The sequence below is a fragment of the Cervus elaphus genome, chromosome 11 (assembly GCF_910594005.1).
Source record: "Cervus elaphus chromosome 11, mCerEla1.1, whole genome shotgun sequence".
Taxonomy (NCBI): domain Eukaryota; kingdom Metazoa; phylum Chordata; class Mammalia; order Artiodactyla; family Cervidae; genus Cervus; species Cervus elaphus.
Window position 1 is genome coordinate 32234013 of NC_057825.1, and position 12680 is coordinate 32246692.

General features: G+C 36.7%; 1 protein-coding gene across 14 annotated transcripts in view; it reads right to left on the bottom strand.

Annotated features, from left to right (window-relative positions):
* DTNB (dystrobrevin beta) overlaps window positions 1–12680 on the bottom strand; it is a 233908-nt gene that overhangs the window by 195543 nt on the left and 25685 nt on the right. For all 14 annotated transcript variants that reach the window (XR_006343421.1, XR_006343420.1, XR_006343422.1 and 11 more), the window contains exon 2: window positions 10021–10088. Coding sequence is in view for 11 of the 14 variants with exons in the window: in XM_043917363.1 (XP_043773298.1) it covers window positions 10021–10087 (67 nt within the window). In the remaining 3 variants the exon portion in view is untranslated. The remainder of the gene's footprint in view (window positions 1–10020; window positions 10089–12680) is intronic.

Sequence of the window (12680 nt, forward strand, 5' to 3'; positions counted from 1 at the left end):
TTACCTTGATGTCACGATTAAAATTATTTTCTTCATCACCTGGCTCTCACAAAATTTCTATCCTTCTATACATACACTATTCAGTCCTATTTTTTAATACACCAGGTATTTTGAAATAGAATTCACCCATTTTAAGTATTCAATTTAGTTGTACAACCATCACCACAGTTTTTAGAAATTTTTCATTATTTCAAAAAGAAACCTCTTCCCCTTATGAGTCACTCTGCTTATTTCTTAATTGGGTTGTTTATCTTTCAACATTGAGTTGTAACAGTCCTTTATATGTTGTAGATAAGAGTCCCTTATGAAATATATGACTTGCAAATTTTTCCTCCCATTCTGTGAGTAGTCATTTCACTTTCTTAGTTATATCCAGTAGAGCACAAAAGTTTTTAACTTTGATTAATCCACTATATCTATTCATTCTTTAGTCACTTGTGCTTTTGGTGTCATACCTGAGAAGGCTTTGCCTAATCTAAGTTCATGAAGATTTATATTAATACCTATACTATTATTTAATTATTACCTACATTAAATTACTACCTAATAATACCTATACTATTATTAAAATGGTTTTTTCTAACAATTTTACAGTTTATCTCTTATATTTAGGTCTATGACATATTTTCGTGGCTTTGCTGACAGCTCAGCTGGTAAAGAATCCGCCTGCAGGGCAGGAGACACCGGTTCAATTCCTAGGTCAGGAAGGTCCCCTGGAGAAGGGATAAGCTACCCACTCCAGGATTCCTGGGCTTCCCTGGTAGCTCAGATGGCAAAGAATTCACCTGCAATGCACGAGACCCTGGTTCAATTCCTGGGTCAGGAAGATCCCCTGGAGGAGGGCATGGCGACCCACGCTAGTATTCTTGCCTGGAGAATCCCCATGGACAGAGGAGCCTGGCGGAGCCTTGCAAAGAATCGGACACAACAGAGCGACTAAGCACGTGACATATTTTTAGTTAATTTACTATGTGGCATGAGGCAGTGGTTCAAATTCCTTCTTTCACATATAGATACCCACCATTCCCACCACTATTGGTTCAAAAGACTATTCTTTCTTCATTAAATGGTCATGGAATCCTTGTGAAAAATCAAGCAACCACAGGTGTATGGGTTTAATTCTGAACTTTCAATTCTATCCCATTGATGATATGTCTATCTTTATGCTATGATATGTCCTTATGATCATATCCTTATGATATATCTATCCTTATACCAGTACCACACAATCTGGATTATTATGGCTTTTTTATAATAGTTCTCAAATTCAGAAGTGTGAGTCTTCAAAATGTGCTCTTCTCTTTAGAAATTATTTTGGCTATTCTGGGTCCCTTGAATTTCCATATGAATTTTAGGATCAGTCATATCTGTTTCTGTAAAGAAGCCAGTTTTTTATGAGATCTGCAGTGAGTTTATGGATCCATTTAGGGAATATTGCCATCTTAATGATAAATCTTCTGATCCTTTAACACAGGGTATCTTTCCATTTATTTAGTACTTTCTTAATTTCCTTCAATAATACTTGGTAGTTTTCAAAGTTTTACACTTCTATGTTGAAGTTATTCAGTCTGATTTTCTTCCACTCATTTAGTTTCTATGTTACTGTGCTTGTGCTGTGCTTAATCACTCAGTCATGTCCGACTCTTTGCAACCCTATGGACTGTACTCCGCCAGGCTCCTCTGTCCATGGGGATTCTCCAGGCAAGAATACTGGAGTGGCTCGCCACACCCTCCTCCAGGGGATCTTCCCAACCCAGGGATCGAACCCATGTCTCCCTCATTGCAGGTAGATTCTTTACCATCTGAGCCACCAGGGAAGCCCAGGAATCCTGGAATGTATAGACTATCCCTTCTCCAGGGAACCTTCCCAACCCAGGAATCGAACCAGGGTCTCCTGCATTGCATGCGGATTCTTTACCAGCTGAGCTACCAGGGAAGCCCTTCTACGTTACTACCTCAGCCTAAATATTTTAAGTTGGAACCATTAAACATTAATTATTCAAAACCAAACCAATGATTTTAAGAAAGAATGCTGACAAATGTCCAAGGGCATTTAAGAAATAAACCATCATTAAATCACTGTAATTTTAACTACAGTGTAAATTTACAAAAATTTACAGTGTAAATTTAATTACAGCTAATTTTAATGACTAAACATATATTTCTATGAGAAACACTGAGAAAAAGGATGTTAACAGCTAGGAAAGGAAAGTTCCATCCCCAGCTGATCTAACAAAAGGTTACTAATCTAATTGATCAGACTTTTGCAAGGCATTTATTAGGCCATGTTTGCTAGTGGAGAAGTAACTACAGTAAAAAAAAAAAAGTCAGTGTATCTGGTATAACTCACTCTCTTCAAACTCTTTCTCTAGTGCAGTTAGGATCAGATTAGTCACCACAAAAGATGAAATAAAGCAGATACCATGCAAGTCCAAAGCTAACTAGTTTCAGAAAACAGAAGACTCCAAATGCTTCAGTTTGCCAGAAATCACTATGTTAAAGTTTCAGGAACCAGTCAAGAGTCAAGTATCACTCTGCTTTCCTTTGCCAGTCTGATCCTTAAAAACATACATCACTCTAAATGCAATAGGGGGAAATGTACAAACAGTAGTGGGGCTTCCCTGGGGGATCAGATGGTAAAGAATCTGCCTGCAATGTAGACCTGGGTTCAATCCCTGGGTTGGGAAGATCCCCTGGAGAAGGGAATGGCTACCCACTCCAGTATTCTTGCCTGGAGAATTCCATGAACAGAAGAGCCTGGAAGGCTACAGTTCACAGGGTCCCAAAGAGTCAGACATGACTGAGCAACTAACGCTTTCACTTCACTTCATAGATAGCAGTGACTATTACAGAATTCAGAAATTCTAAGAATTTCTGGCCAGACTATCATTTCTTAAAAATCTAACAGCAGTCCAAATCCAAAAATAATGTCTAAAGGGATTCCCCAGGTAAGAACACGAGTGGGTTGTCATTTCCATTTCTAGGGCATCTTCCCGACCCAAGGATCGAACCCTGGTCTCCTGCATGCAAGTGGTCTCTTTAGACTGAGCCACCAGGGAAGTCCTATCAATAACCTTAGAACTTCACTAAAATCTTACTATACTAATATTCAACAAATCAGGTACTCTAGCCTCCCATATACTTCCCTTCTTCTAGAGCAGTCCAATCTTCCCTAATCTATATAAGAAGAATCCACATCCACTAAGTATAGCCTTTGCTTTTTTAATACTTCCCCTATGTAGAGTGAAAGTGAAAGTCGCTCAATCGTGTTCAACTCTTTGCGACCCCATGGCCTATACAGTCCATGGAATTCTCCGGACCAGAATACTGAAGCAGGTAGCCTTTCCCTTCTCCAGGGGATCTTCCCAACCCAGGGATCGAACCCAGGTCTCCCACATTGCAGGCAGATTCTTTACCAGCTGAGCCACAAGGGAAGCCCAAGAATACTGGAATGGGTAGCCTATCCCTTCTCCAGTGGAATCTTCCCAACCCACGAGTCAAACCAGGGTCTCCTGCATTAAATTCCTGATCAGAAAATATGTTAGCTTGGCAAATACAAAATAGAAAAACCCCGAGTGAAGAAGTTTAAATGATTAGAATGTTACTTTGGAAATTCTGAACTAGAAAGGATTCTGTTCAGTTCAGTCACTCAGTCGTGTCTGACTCTTTGAGACCCCATGGACTGCAGCACGCCAGGCTTCCCTGTCCATCACCAACTCCCGGAGGTTGCTCAAACTCATGTCCATCGAGTCAGTGATGCCATCCAATGATGGAGTCCTGGGTCGTCCCCTTCTCCTCCTGCCCTCAATCCTTCCCAGCATCAGGTCTTTTCCAATGAGTCAGTTCTTCGCATCAGATGGCCAAAGTATTTGAGTTTCAGCTTTAGCATCAGTCCTTCCAAAGAATATTCAGGACTGATTTCCTTTAGGATGGACTGGTTGGATCTCCTTGCTGTCCAGGGGACTCTCAAGAGTCTTCTCCAACACCACAGTTCAACAGCATCAATTCTTCAGTGCTCAGCTTTCTTTATAGTCTAACTTTCATATCCATATCCATACATGACTACTGGAAAAATCATAGTTTTGACTAGATAGACCTTTGTTGGCAATGTAAATCTCTGCTTTTTAATATGCTATCTACATTGGTCATAGCTTTTCTTCTAAGGAGCAAGCATCTTTTAATTTCATGGCTGCAGTCACCATCTGCAGTGATTTTGGAGCCCAAAAAAATAAAATCTGTCACTGGTTCCACTGTTTGCCCATCTATTTGCCATGAAGTGATGGGACCAGATATCATGATCTTAGAAAGGGTTACTCTTCATTATTATTCATTTCAAGAATATTTCATTATAAGAAATACAATAAAATGTCATTTTAATATTATACTAATGTCAGACAATGTTTCAAGTTCATCAAGAAATGGTACAGAGAGTCCTAACTAAATATCCAGGCAGAATTCTGGCCCCAGTCAGAAAGCCCAGTGAAAGTCCTAGACAGACAGGAAACCAATCGGACACTGGATACCCAAGAGGTAGAGGAGAAAGATAGGGAAAGGACAGAAAGGATTAACCCTTCTTTGCACATTATGGCTCTACTTTATTAATGAGAAATGGATATGGATGTTCTGTAGTATAATCAAATCCCAAGGAAAGCAAACAGTCAAATGGAAGGGTTTTATCTGTCTGTATCAGAAGCCTACATCAAAATCTCCACAGGAGGAAGCTGGAATCTTCATTCCTAAAAAATAAAATGTTAGTTCACAGCAACACAGGACTATCTAACTCAATTTAAAGGTCTGCCTCATGCATCTCTCAAATTTTATCTCACACTCAACTCCAATCAGTCTGGACTACATGTAATTACCCAAACATGCCAGGGCCTCTCACCTCTGGGCCTCCATAGGCGATAATGTCCCAGCCCTTCCTTCACCACATATGGGGCTGACTCAGCCAGGACATCACTTCCTCCCAGATTTCTTCCTGGACACCACTGGCTTCCCTCAACATGGCTCCTACTGCCCTATCATTCTTGGTTCCCATTTCCAGGAAAACAAGATCCAAGAAGATAGAGACCATGTTACCGTGGTACTATTCATTACGATATGCCCCAAAGTAAGGCATAACAAAACTAACTAAGGCACCTAACCGCTGGTCAGGAGGTCAAACCAGTCCGTCCTAAAAGAAATCAATCCTGAACATTCATTGGAAAGACTGATGCTGAAGCTCCAATACTCTGGCCACCAGATGCAAAGAGCCACCTCACTGGAAAAGACCCTAATGCTGGGGGAGAAGGGGACAACAGAGGATGAGATGGTTAGATGGCATCACCAACTCGATGGACATGAGCTTGAGCAGTCTCCAGGAGATGGTGAAGGACAGGGAAGCCTGGCATGCTGCAGTCCATGGGGTCACAAAGAGTCAGATACAACTGAGCAACTAAACAACAACTAAATATTTACTGAATGAATAAACTACTAAAAATTAGGAAGTTCTGGAATGCCTGGTATAAAAGACTCTGGTCTGTTTTTTTCCGAAAAATATAAAGTCAAGTCAAAAGGTTATGTAACTGTAGACACTAGCAAGGAAAGACTGACGGAGGGAGATGATAAAAGTAGTGGAGCAGCCAACTCCTTTTCCTGTATAAACATGTTGATGCTTTTAGCCCTCTTCAAGTATGGCCAAGCATTCCAAAGGTGTTTCAGGAGGCCATAGGATGTGGTGGAGGTGCTCAGTAGACCAATGAGAGGCATGAAGAAATAAATTTACTTTGCTGAGAAAGGAATCTAACTAAGGAGATAAGGAACAGGGAAGGAGAAAGAAGAGGAGAGATTATAAATCTAATAAATGTATAGTAACATTTCAGAGCTATCCAAAATTTTTACAAGTACTTCTAATTAAGAAAAAAATATTTTTCAAAAAAAATATTAGTCTGAATAAGCAACAAATATGAACATGAATGACTTCCTCATTTTTTTCTTGGCAGTCCAATTAGAAACCCTAGGGACCAAAGATGAAGCCAGAGGTCCCAGAAGAGAGGAAGGTACAAATAAAATCAAGATCACTGAAGGGTGACTCTCACAGTTGGTGAATGAGGGGAAAAAGTTTTAAAATCCCACAAAGGGAAATGGTAGAGACACATGGCTGATTCCACCAAGATTTAATTTTTTTTTAAATAATGGCAAGCAAGGAAAGTGATAACCAAATAGGCTGCATAAAACAAAAATGGATTATACAGAATAAAAATAAAGTTTAATTTGTGGACTTCAAAAAACACAAGAAGTAGGATCTATTTCATAAAGGAGGTACTCTAAAGCATTCTAATATTCTTACATTACTTTGAACAAAGTTATAAACATTGATAGGATTTGGACTTCATTAATTGATGTTAAAATTTCTGGAGTAACCACAAGATGAACAGAAAAAGAACATACAACTCACAATTAAGTAGAGGAAAAAAAGTAGAATGGGAAGGAAGGAAGCTCAATTCATCTAAGAAAAGCCAAGGAAAGAGGGAAAAAACAAAACACAACAGAGAAACAACAAAATTGAAGCACAAAATATAATGGAAGAAAAATGAAACATATCAGTATTCATAAGAGCATTCATAATAAAAAAATTTAAAGAATAAAAATAAATATACTGTACTAGGCATGCTAACCAAAAGAAAGCTGGTATAGCTATATTAATATACAACAAATCAGACCTCAAAGCAAAGAAACAATACTATAAAAAGTGTACCTATTTAATAATAAAAATTCAATTTTCTAGGTAGACAGAACATTTTAGTATATATGCATCTAAGAACAAAAGCTTCAAAACACTGACAGTACTACAGGGGGGAAATTTTAAGTCCATGATCAATGCAGAGATTTTCAACATCTTCCAGTAATTAAGATCAAGCAGTCAAATGAGTAAGGATAAAAAGACTTTAATAAAACATAACAAGCTTGATTGAGATAATAGAGAAATCATGTATATTATTTTCAAGCATTCAGGGAATATTCAGAAAAACAAATAACATAAAATATCAAGAAACACAAAGATTCTAAAATCAAGCTAAATATTCTTATAATTAAAAACATCTACTTACTAGATTAAAAGGATACTTCTAAATAATTCATAACAGAAATCAGAAAACACAGAAATCTAATAGTGAAAATAGTATATATCAGAACACTTACCTACAAAAATAGAAAGTCATGAAAAAGTATTCAGTGCTTACATAAGAAAGAAAAAAAATCTGAAAATAAACCTCTACCTATAAAAATATAGAACTGCCTAAAGTAGAAAGAAGAAAATAATAAACCATGTAGTAACATGAAATAATGAAGTAGAAAACAAAGATTCAGGGAGAGGACCAATAAAGCCAAAAGTTTCTTGGAAAAAAAACAATAAAAGTGGCAAAATTCTGGAAAAGGAAAAATAAAATCAGAATCTCTGAATAGGAAGGCCTGGCATCAAATATATTGTAGACTCAACTAGGAAGCTATTATTTTGGTACCAGTTGAGAGACTATCACTTATCATTTTTCTTAGTAATTTTATATCATATACAAATTATAAACTATCAAATTTCTACATAATTTCTCCTTTAATAAGTATTTATTGAGTTGATGGGGCTACCATGATAAATACATGTGATTCTTACTTTCATGGGGTTAAAGTCCAAAAGATAAAATATTAAGCAAAGAGATTTCATGCTCCCAAAGCAGGGAGCATGGGTTCAATCCCTGATCAGGGAACTAAGATCCCACATGAGACGCAGTGCTGTCAAAAAGAAAAAAAAACACCCAAAGAATTAACAAACTAATTTCATCACTGTTTAAAACAGGAAATTTAAAGGTATTGTCTAAAAACAGAAAGGCTTAAGAATACTACTGAGTGGCACAATAATAAAGGTAGCTATGACAAAGAAATCATATTGCCTGCAAATCCTAAAATATTTACTTTTTGGCCCTTTAAGAAAAAGATTGTTGGCTCCAGAATTATGTATGTTAAGAGAGTCAAGGAGAAATATATGTCACTATATCTCAATTTTTTTTAAAAGGAGAAATACATTCCTCTCAAGAGAAGCATAGACAAATGATAAAATTCAATACTCATTCATGATTTAAAGAAAATAACAGTAATAACTCTTGGTAAATCAGAACAGAAAAATAGTTCCTTAACCTGGTGAAAGGTACAAAACCTGTAACAAATATCATTTTAATAGTGAAATATTACATCCATTCCCACTGAAGTAAAAAATGAGACAAGAATGTCTGCTATCCTCCCCACTCTTAACTATAATATCTGTATAGTCAGTAGGTCATGAAAAAGAGGTATAAGTATTGCAAAAGTGAGTCAAAATGGCCTTTCCTTAAAAATTATACAGTTCTGTAGAATGTACACCACCAAGAATGAACCAGAATGTAAACCATAGGCTTTGGGTTGTTATGATATGCCAATGTAGGTCCATCAGTTGTAACAGATGTTCCACTCTGGTATGAGAGTTGACAGTGGTGGAGGCCATGCATGTGTCAGGGCAAGGCGTATACATGAGACAGCTCTGTTCCTTCCTCTTAATTTTGCTATGAACCTAAAACTGCTCTGAAAATTAAGTCTTTTTAAAAGGCAATATACATGTAGTTATCTATAATACCTAAGTAGAAGTCTATAAACTAACCATTAAGAGTAATGAAAGAGCAGAGAGAAAGATCATTAGATTCAAAATCGACATACTAAAGTCAACTCAACACCTGGATGACAGGGCCAAGTCATCAGGGTGGCAAACAGTGGTTTCTGCATCCTTAGAAGGTAATTATGCTGGAGATTTGGGGTGATGTTGGAAATAAGAGTGGGGCTTCCCATAGCAGATACCATCACCACCAATGCAATTCTTTCTGTGGAAAAACAGAGGTGACTCTTGCAGTCACACCCACCAAACATCTCCCAAGACCATCCATATTCTTGAGTTTGTTAGACAGAATGGTAATTTATAAGAAGTTTGTGTCAGTGATAACGTTCACTAAGCAATCAACCCAATTCTTTGAAGAATACCCAATTTTTACTTTAAATATCTCCCCAATCATGCTCTCTCACATGCCCATGAGAGTGCATGCCAGATAATTCTTAGTATCAAGAATTATTATTTATTTGGTTTCCATTTTTGTCAGTTTCCCTTTAAAATGAAAACAGTATGAGTGAAGTCAGGGACTGTGTTTTGTTCTCCCCTATATGGCTCAGATGGTAAAGAATCTGTCTGCAATGCAGGAGATACAGGTTCAATCCCTGGGTGGGGAAGATTCTCTGAAGAAAGGAATGGTAACCCACTCCAGTAATCTTGCCTAGAGAATTCCATGGACAGAGAAGCCTGGTGGGCTATGGTCCATGGAGTCACAAAGAGTCAGACATGACTAGGACACGATTAACACATAACCCTAGCACCTGTAATGGTGCCTGGAACATAACAGATTCTCAGTAAATATATTAAAAAGTCAATGAAAAGGTGACCCCTTTGCTGAAGAATATAGGAATATATAAGAATAAATAACAATATATAAGAATGTTTTAACAGAAGATTTTAAAGGGTATATAGTAAAGTTACAGACCAAAGTACATATTCCTGCTTTTACTTCTTCCTATAGCTCTTAAGTGTTGTTCTAACACTTAGTCCTCCCTACACTGGAGTCTTTATCTACAGTAAGGTAATTTATATAATGTATTATTTATCATCACCTGCAAGCTCATGGTAACAATGGAGTTATTGCAAGAGGTCTAAATTGACTGGCATGCTTTAAACTCACAGATATTCTAGGTAACATATTTGTCATTATTTACAACCTTGCTTAAGAAAGCAATTCAAGTTAATTCAATTAAAGTAATGCTCTGGCTTGGTGTCCTCCAACTGCATGATTCTTTAACTCCCATTCCTCTCTTTCTAAAATTTGTAACATAAAACTTCTGATTAAAGCTCTGATTTGATCAGGGGGAAAAAAAGACATTCCCACACATTAATACAAACAAGGATTCCAGAAGACTCACGCATTTCTATGAACAGCTGCCTCTTCTCTGCCATGGTCTTCCGCTTGTTCCCACTTTCCTCAATCATCCTAGAGACAGAGAAGAATACAGTCAGCAAATGTGTAAACAAATGTGTAATCTGACAATTCCAAGTGCTTATCAGTCTGCTGTGGAGAGGTACAGGAAACCAAGCTGTATACATACACATTAAAAGGACACCAATAAAAGTAAACTGGAAGCCCAAGGCAGAAAAAGACAAACTGTTGTCCCTTTATTTGACAGCTTCTAAAATACTATAAAGTCAATACTTAAACGAGCTCATACACTTGCTTCTTGTGCTGACAATATGGGGCCATGTCTTATTTTTTTTTCCATGTCTTATTTTTAACCTTATTTTCTCTACAGAGTCCTGGATTAGTCAAGATAACTTCCCCATATTCCTACTGTTTTACACAGATAAACATGTTATTAAAAATAATTTAGATAATAATTATAATGAAAGGCTATAATAATAAAAACATTAAGATAATTAGCTTACACATAAAAGATATAAATAAAATCTTTTATTTTTATATTAAAAAGTACTGAAAGAGGAATTCATGCACAAATTCAAAGAACTCCTAAACATAAGTCTTTAATCACATGACTTATGCTATGCCAGTCACTTTGTTTAAAAATAAAACTCTTTCCATGCATTATCTCATTTAATTCTCCCAACAATTCTGAGTGCTGGCATTATTATTATCCCATTTTATAGATTAGAAAACAGATATCTAGAAAAGAACACTAACCTGCCCAAGGACACAAAATGCAGAAGCAATAGAGCAAAACTGCAACCCTTTCGTTAAACTTCTTTCACAACTTTTGTTTCTAAATACATTTCAAATCTCTATGCTTAAAAGGCTAGAACACAATAGCCCACTGCATGGACCTTACTGATGTAAAATTTGTGATAATTTCAGCTAAACCCTGCCTTACTCTATGAAGTAAAAAATATCTACAAATAGCATATGCTAAATAATTCCCTAAGCAGATTAAACTACTGTAGATTATGCAGTTATTTACATAACATTCTCAAATGTGCTAGAATCATAAATTAAATGATGACTACACAAATTACATAACCATTAAAACAAAGTGCCTGTGAAAGTTTAGTTATAGCCTAAAGAAAATTTAAAATGTAAATATATTCCTTAACATTCTGCAATTAATATTTTGATCATTAAAACTATCCCTTTCCTAAATCACTGTAATGTACCAAATAGTAAGTGATGGTTACCTGACAATTTGCCCCCAAGAGGAAACAGTTTTAAATAGAAGGAAAGTAAGCAGAAGAAAAAGCAACCAGAAACAGCAAAAAAAAATCTAATGAAATCTAAGTCCTAGAGAAAAAGCAACAGTTGGGACCAGTAGCCTGTAATTATAAAGAAAAAGGGTATTCAAAAACCTCCTCCCTCCTATCCAAAACTTGGTCTCTCACTGTGTAATACAAAGTGTAAACGCTAAACACAAATTAAAATAGAGAATCATAATATCCTTTATAAAATATATAATTTATTATATTTCTTCTACTTTTTTCTTTAAATCAATTTTTCCCAAAGTAGAATCTTAAGAATTCCTGGAGATCCCTAAGTTCTTCAGGACAATTTTCTAAATTTTATCTTTATTTCCAGATTAATTTGAAAAAATTAATAAAAACATATTGTACTGCCAATGCCACTTCAGAGCCCACATCTACATGTAAGAATACTATAGCACTGCAAGCAAGAGGTCATGTAAAGCAGGGATAATTAAACTAGAGAAACTATACTACCCTGGACCAGATCTGACCTGTCACCTGTTTTTGCAAATAAAGTTTTATTGGAACACAGCCACACCCATTCATTTATCATTGTCTATGGATGCTCTCATACTACAAAGGCCGAGTTGAGTGTTTTCAACAAAAAGCATCTGGCACGAAAAGTCTAAAATCTTTACTATCTGGTCCTTTAAGAAAGAGTATGCCAACCCAACCTAAAGCAACAGTAATTAATACTGCACTACTACAAACAACTGGCTCAGTTTGGTTAGCATGTTCCCATGTCACAATGACAACAATCATCCCACATTTCACAAGGGTTTGAGTTTCACTTCCATTATCGTAAGTTTATCCTTGGCAACTGCCTTATTAACTACTTTAAGATTCATTCTTCATTGCTGTATACATTTTAAATTTTGGTAGATATTGCCAAATTGCCCTCCAAAATGCTGTGTCAGTATACATTTACTAATAATCTTCCCCCAGGAAGTTTTAGATATTACTACGGTAGTCAGCACAAACTGACCTTGTGCATTTGTGCTCAGTCATGTAATCCAATAGACTCTTTGCAATCCAATGGACTGTAGCCTGCCAGGCTCCTCTGTCTGTGGAAATTCCCAGGCAAGAATACTGGAGCAAGTTGCCATTTCTTTCTCCAGAGGATCTTCCCAACCCAGCGATCAAACCCATATCTCCAGCATTGGCAGGTGATTCTTTTTTTAACCACTGAGCCACCTGGGAAGCCCTTACTCTCCCATCAAATTATACACCTGCACGGAATGTGTGCTGGAGTTATCTGAGGTTGGTGAAAGTAAATATCACCAGGTGGACTGGGAAAGAATACAACAGAATCCAAAATACCACCAAACAGCTGGTGAGTTTA